The 6,824-nt window shown below is 39.9% G+C and overlaps 1 protein-coding gene across 1 annotated transcript; it reads left to right on the top strand.

The window, feature by feature from the left end:
* The first annotated feature begins 5,527 nt into the window (after positions 1–5,527).
* Positions 5,528–6,290, top strand: LOC100020900 (AN1-type zinc finger protein 2A-like). Its single transcript, XM_056821774.1, has one exon. The coding sequence runs from the start codon at positions 5,528–5,530 to the stop codon at positions 6,065–6,067; it is 540 nt and encodes a 179-aa protein (XP_056677752.1). The 3' UTR covers positions 6,068–6,290.
* The last annotated feature ends 534 nt before the right edge of the window (positions 6,291–6,824 follow it).

Genomic DNA, 6,824 nt, shown 5'->3' with positions numbered 1-6,824 from the left:
CAGGTAGCCCAGAGTTCAAATCCAGCTATGTGACTCTGGACAAGTCATTAACCTCTATTTGCCTCAGTTCCCTCAACTACAAAATGGGGACAATAATCGCACCTACCTTTCAGGGTTAATGTAAGGAGTGAATGAAATAATATTTGCAAAGGACTTGGCACAGAGCCCAATACGTAGAATAATGCTCTTTACCCCCTAATTGCCCCCGAAATGCTTGCTCCCATTCTCATTACAAAAACTGACTAGACCTTTAGTAAAAAGGAAACCATGTTTCAGGAAAACCTGGGAGGACTTATATGAACTGATGCAAAGTAAAGTGAGCAGAACCAGATACTTGTACACAGTAACAGGAATGTTGTACAGTGATCAACTGTGAAAGACTTCCCTCTTCCGATCAGTCCAATGATCTAAGACACTTCCAAAGAATTCAGGATGAAAAAAGCTCCCCCCCCCCCCCACCAAGGAAGAAAAGCAGATTTTTTTCACTTTCCTTGTTTCTTATTTTTGTTGTTGTTGTTTGCAATATGGCTAATGTGCAAATATGTTTTTCATGACTTTACTTTCTTTTTTTTTTTTTAAACCCTTACCTTCCGTCTTGGAGTCAATACTGTGTATTGGCTCCAAGGCAGAAGAGTGGTAAGGGCTAGGCAATGGGGGTCAAGTGACTTGCCCAGGGTCACACAGCTTGGAAGTGGCTGATGGGTGGGGGACAGGCAGAAGGAAGAGAAAGAATTTGGAATTCAAATTCTAAAAAATCAATGTTAAAATTAAATAACAAGTACATTAAAAAAAAGAAAACTAAGGATTTCGGAATAAGGCATTGCTTTTCTTTTTCTTTTTGGCATTGATTAAGGCCTGAAAAGGTCTTTCACTCAAATGAGATCAATGGCTTCAGACTAGGATGCTCTACTAATATCATTTTTTAATTATAAGAAATTTAAGGCCATCCGAATGGAGGAAAGCAGATCAGTTCCCACAGAACTTCTCAGGCAAAAACCAAAAAATACTCCAAACAGCTGGTTAAATGACAACCAAGAAACTACTGGGAAACAAGAGTAAATAATTTCTTCCATTCTATAAATATACATAAAGTCAACCAGAAGCCCTCAGGCAATAAGTGGGACCTCTAGCAAAGCAGTGTTGATATAATCTAGCAGACAGACTTCCACAAGACCACAGATGAGTCAGACACCCCTATAGCCTGCAATGCTTAATCAGGGGGGGAGCAAGTTCAGGGATCCCATGAAACCCCCAGGATGTTTGGAAACGTCATCAGAGTCCTTAGAAGACATCTGGAGTAGTAGTGAGAAGGGTAAACTGAGGCGCCCCAGGACAGTTTGTTCTGAGATGCCATTAGAGGGTCCTGAAGACCAGGGAAGGGATGGGGTAGAGCCCATAGCAGTGACCCAGGGGACAGGACAAGACCTAAACAAACAATATATAGTCATACAACCAGGAATAATTTTATGTTCTCCTTTCAATGTAATCCCATTGTGGTGGGAGGGTTGGGAAGGGGAGAGGTTAGACCGGATCTTCAAGAGAAGACGGGACTTTCAAGACTTTTTAATGAAAACACTAACAGTGCCCTTTTCCTTTATTTGTATTCTGCCCAGGTCTCACACTGCCCTGGGAAAGTAAGAGAAAGATACATTCCTTTTTAATTTTTTTAAGGAGCATCAGGAAAGGCTTTATTTTTTAAATTTATTTTTAAAATAGCTTAAAAGACATTTAAAGACATTTAATATTTTTATTCATTCAACAATTATTTGCTATTATTTGCTCTTCTGCCCAGAATGCACTCTGTTCTCATTATTCCCACCTCTTGGAATCAGCTTTTTCCAGTGTTCAGTTAAGCTATGCTCTCTATGTCTCTTTCTTGATACTTCCATTTCTCTCTAAACTACCTTGTATTTACTTATCTGGAAACATTATATCTCCTCTATTATTCTCTTTCACACACTCCAAACTAGCCTTCTTGCTGTTCTTTACACATGACACTCAATATCCCACCTCCAGACCTTTGCAATATTTTTGCCTCACCTCCACCTCTTGGAATCACAAGTTTCAGCTCCCCTTTCTCTGTAAGATCTTTCCAGCTCCTTTCGGGTGCCTCTTTCCCTCATTACCTTGAATACATTTGACATGGCCACTAATAATAACTAGCGTTGAGGTTGACATTGAAGGGATATGAAGCACTTTACAGATATTCTCATTTGATCCTCACCACAATTTTGGGAGATGAGTGCTATTAGGATCCCCCATTTTACAGATGCAGAAACTGGGGCTGAAAAATATTAAGTGACTTGCCCAGGGTCACATAGCTAGTGAACTGAGGCTAGATTGAAACTCAGGTCTTCCTGACTCCAAGTCTAGCACTCTTTCTGTGATATCATCTAAATACCTCTATTTCCAGTGCCTCCTTCTTTCACTACTTTGAATACATTTCACATAGCCCCTAATAATAACTAGCTTTTAGGTCACTACCCTAGTAAATATTTTACAGGTGAGAAAATGGAGGGTCAGATAAGTTAATATTGCCATCTATTTGAAACTATGCCCAAAGGGCACTAAAAGACTGTGTGCCCTTTGATCCAACCATAGCACTGCTGGGTTTGTACCCCAAAGAGATAATAAGGAAAAAGACTTGTTCAAGAATATTCATAACTGCACTCTTTGTGGTGGCAAAGAATTGGAAAATGAGGGGATGCCCTTCAATTGGGGAATGGCTGAACAAATTGTGGTATATGTTGGTGATGGAATACTATTGTGCTCAAAGGAATAATAAACTGGAGGGACTCAATGTGAACTGGGACGACCTCCAGGAACTGATGCAGAGTGAAAGGAGCAGAACCAGGAGAACATTGTACACAGAGACGGATACACTGTGGCACAGTCGAACATAATGGACTTCTCCATTAGTGGCAATGCAGTGATCCTGAACAACTCAGAGAGATCTATGAGAAAGAACACTATCTACATCCAGAGGGAAAACTGTGGAAGTAGAAACACAGAAGAAAAACAACTGCTTGATCACACAGGTCTAGGGGACCTGATTGGGGATGCAGACCCTAAATGATCACCCTGGTGTAATTATCAATAATGTGGAAATAGGTCTTGATCAATGATACAGGTAAAGTCCAGTGCAATTGTGCGTTGGCTACGGGAGGGGGTAAGAGGAAGGGAGGAAAAGAACATGAATCATGTAACCAGGGAAAAATATTCTAAGTTAATTAATTAAATAAAAAATTTCAAACCTAAAAAAAAAACAACCACAACTGCTTGATCACATGGGTTGATGGGGACATGATTGGAGACTTAGACTCTAGACCAGTGGTTCTCAACCTGTGGGTTGTAGCAATGAGAATACATAATGCATATCAGGTATTTACATTCCGAATCGTAACTGTAGCAAAATTACAGTTTTGAAGGAGCCACCAAAATAATTTTTTTGGTTTGGGGTCACCGCAACAAGAGGAACTGTAGTGCGGGGTCACGGCATTAGAAAGGTTGAGAACCACTGCTCTAAGTGATCACCCTAGTGCAAATACCAACAATATGGAAATAGGTCTGGATCAATGACACGTGTAAAACCCAGTGGAATTGCATGTTGGCTATGGGAGGGGGGATTAAGGAGGGGAGGGTAAGAACATGAATCATGGAACCATAAAAAATATTCTAAATTAATTAATTAAAAACAAACTTTTAAAAAAGTTAATATTGCCATCTAACTTACATTTCTTTTATGCATTCATTCATTCAAGTATTTACTGAATATCTCCTCATGCCCAGCATTATATAGAGAGGAAAAGGGATACAAAGTCAATCAGCAAGACTTTATCAAGTGCCCACTATGTGCAGACACCGGGGGGGGGGTGTCTCCAAAGTCAGCCATGCCAACGTGCCAACTTCTACAGGGTAGTTAATGACTCTGACTAGGCAAGTGAGACGTGAGCTAGACTTTGGATGATGGGTAGGATTTGGATAAGAGAAGAGAAAGGCATTAAAGGAAGGGGCAACTGGGTGAACAAAAGACAGGAAAGTCCATGGAGGAAGATAAGATGTTGGGGATTCGATGTGTGGCTGGAGCAGAGGAAGATAAGGCTGAAGAAGTGGGTCAGGGAATTGCCAAGAAGAAATGAGAGTGATGGTCTCAGACTTACCCAATGTAGATGATGATAGCCACACAAATGACCCACTTCAGAGTCCCATACCAGACATTCTGAATTTCAACCACTTTCTCCGTCTTGACACTGAACAGACTAGTTGAATAGCACCAGTCCTTCTGGCATCTCAGTGCCTCAAGGATTGGGGGTAACTGGGCTTTCTCCATGAGCAGTGGTGCTTTCTGGGCAATGCTCTCTTCTTCTGTGCTGTCTGGGTTCACTTGACAGAGGCACTTGATAGAGGCTAAGAAGTTTCTCTTTTGATTTTGAAGAGCTTTCAGTTTTGCTTCATCAGGAATAACATCTGGCAGTGCTCAAGATTTATTTAGAGATAATTCTGTGACTGTTTGGCCTGATCTATGGATGCCCTTCACTGGCTTCTCCACATTTGGTGCACAAAGAAAAGCATTTGTTCTTGGGATCATTTGTTGACTCAACTAAACTTCTAGATGTACCTTTGTTCTAATGAATTAATGAAAATGCATTCATTAGTCACTTCATATGTGCTGGACGTTCCGCTAAATGTTGGGGATACTAATACAAGCAACCAAGACCCAGCCTGCTCTCATGGAACCTACATTCTAATGGCACAAGCAATATCTGAAAGGAAACTAGAAAGGGCTTTGGCTACGTTCGTGATAGCATGGTTGGAAATTCTTAGAGAGCGGCATGCATGATAGCCTAGTTCTGAGCAAGTTAAGGTAAAAGCTTACCTATTGAAGGCAGGTATGTGGCTCAGTGGATAGGGTGGGAATCCTGGGTTCAAATCTAGCCTGAGGGGCAGCTGGGTAGCTCAGCGGATGGGGAGCCAGGTCTAAAGACAGGAGGTCCCAGGTTCAAATCTGGCTTCAGACACTTCCCAGCTGTGTGACCCTGGGCAAGTCACTTAATCCCCATTGCCTAGCCCTTATTGTTCTTCTTCCTTGGAACTAATATACAGTATTAATTCTAAGACAGAAGGTAAGGCTTAAAAAAAAAATCTGGGGTCAGATACTTTCTAGTTGTGTGATCCTAGGCAAGTCACTTAAACCCAATTGCCTAAACCTTGATACTCTGCCTTGGAACAATACTTAGAATCTATTCTAAGACAGAATGTAAAAGTTTTTTGTTTTTTTTTTTTTAAAGCTCATCTAGATTAGCTTCTTGGTTTTAGCTGGCTCGCCTTCTGCAATCTGCTCCGTCTTTCAAGATCGCATTTGGAATTCCCAGGGACACCCTGGTGAGGGTTTTCCTGACTCCCTCCCTTCCCTGGCAGCCACCTCGCTCACTCTTTTGTTGTACGAACTAAGGGTGAAAGGAGAAGAGGTAGTGGAGAGGTCTTTTGACTGCAACATTGCATTCTGTCACTAGCACTTTTTCTTACAATGGAATTTCCAGACTTGGAAAAGCACTGTTCTGAAGAATCTTGCGAGCAACTAGATTATTTTCCATTAGAATGTGATGGATGTAACAAAGCCTTTTGTAAAGATCACCATAAATCCAGTCGCCATAAATGTAGTGATGCCTATAAAAAGGATGTTCAGGTCCCAGTGTGCCCACTTTGTCGGGCCCCTGTTCCAGTAGGAAGAGGAAAAATTGCAGATATTGTGGTCGGAAAACATATGGATGGTGATTGTAAATATAACCCAGCTAAGGAAAAACCAAAAATTTTCATACACCGGTGCTCAAAGGAGGGATGTAAAAAGAAAGAAATGTTCAAGTTGGTGTGTGAACAGTGTCAAGACAACTTCTGTATTAAACACAGACATCCTTTGGCTCATAACTGCAAACATAGGGATCATCCTATCTCCAAAGCAGGGTGTGCAGCTATAATGAGAGCTTCTGAATCGAAGTCATCTGGAGCTTCAAACAAATTGTCTTCCAGTTGGCTAGCTCAGCAATTAAGAGGGAAACAAAAGTGTTGATGGTAATTTGACATTCCTATCTTTGACCTGGCAATGATTCTACACATTGTAATATAATTTACAGTAATGTGAGATTTCCTACAAAACCTGTTATTTACCTTTTGTTAACTTATCTGATATTTTCTTATATTTCTCAGGGGGGTAATTGTAAAATGTAATTAAAATTGTTTCAAACCAGTCTTATTTTGGACGTAATGGTTTCATCACCTCCATTAGGAACAAAAATGGTGCCTTTAAATAATAACTTTGTACATTTATGCATACTTTACATTTTAATTATAACTTTAATTTATAACAAATTTTAACATTTTGTTCTTATATTGCTTTTTGATGATAACTTAAATGTATTAGGATGCCATAGAGTTGTTCTGGTGCCTTTTATACCATTGACTTTTTGGAACTGTCTCTTAAAAAATCTATTCTTGAGTTGAGGTACTTCAACAACTCTTGCACCTTTATGTTTTGAGTAAATTGGCCAAATTTTGTTAGGTTATTGTGCCTGAGGAAAGATTTGAAATAAGTATATCTTTCTGTGTTTGTTTTTCCAAAACAATTTTGAAATGCATTTTAAAAGAACAATCAGGAATGACATTGACAGAATATTTGGACATAGTCATTACTTAAGGAAAATAAACCAAAAATATTTAAGCTGATGTATGGAACTTTTTTTTTAAACCCTTACCTTCCATCTTGAAGTCAATACTGTGTATTGGTTCCAAGGCAGAAGAGTGGTAAGGGCTAGGCAATGGGGGTTAAG

The sequence above is a fragment of the Monodelphis domestica genome, chromosome 3 (assembly GCF_027887165.1).
Source record: "Monodelphis domestica isolate mMonDom1 chromosome 3, mMonDom1.pri, whole genome shotgun sequence".
In the NCBI taxonomy this organism is placed as follows: Eukaryota; Metazoa; Chordata; class Mammalia; order Didelphimorphia; family Didelphidae; genus Monodelphis; species Monodelphis domestica.
This window is presented reverse-complemented; position numbering and strand designations above follow the sequence as displayed.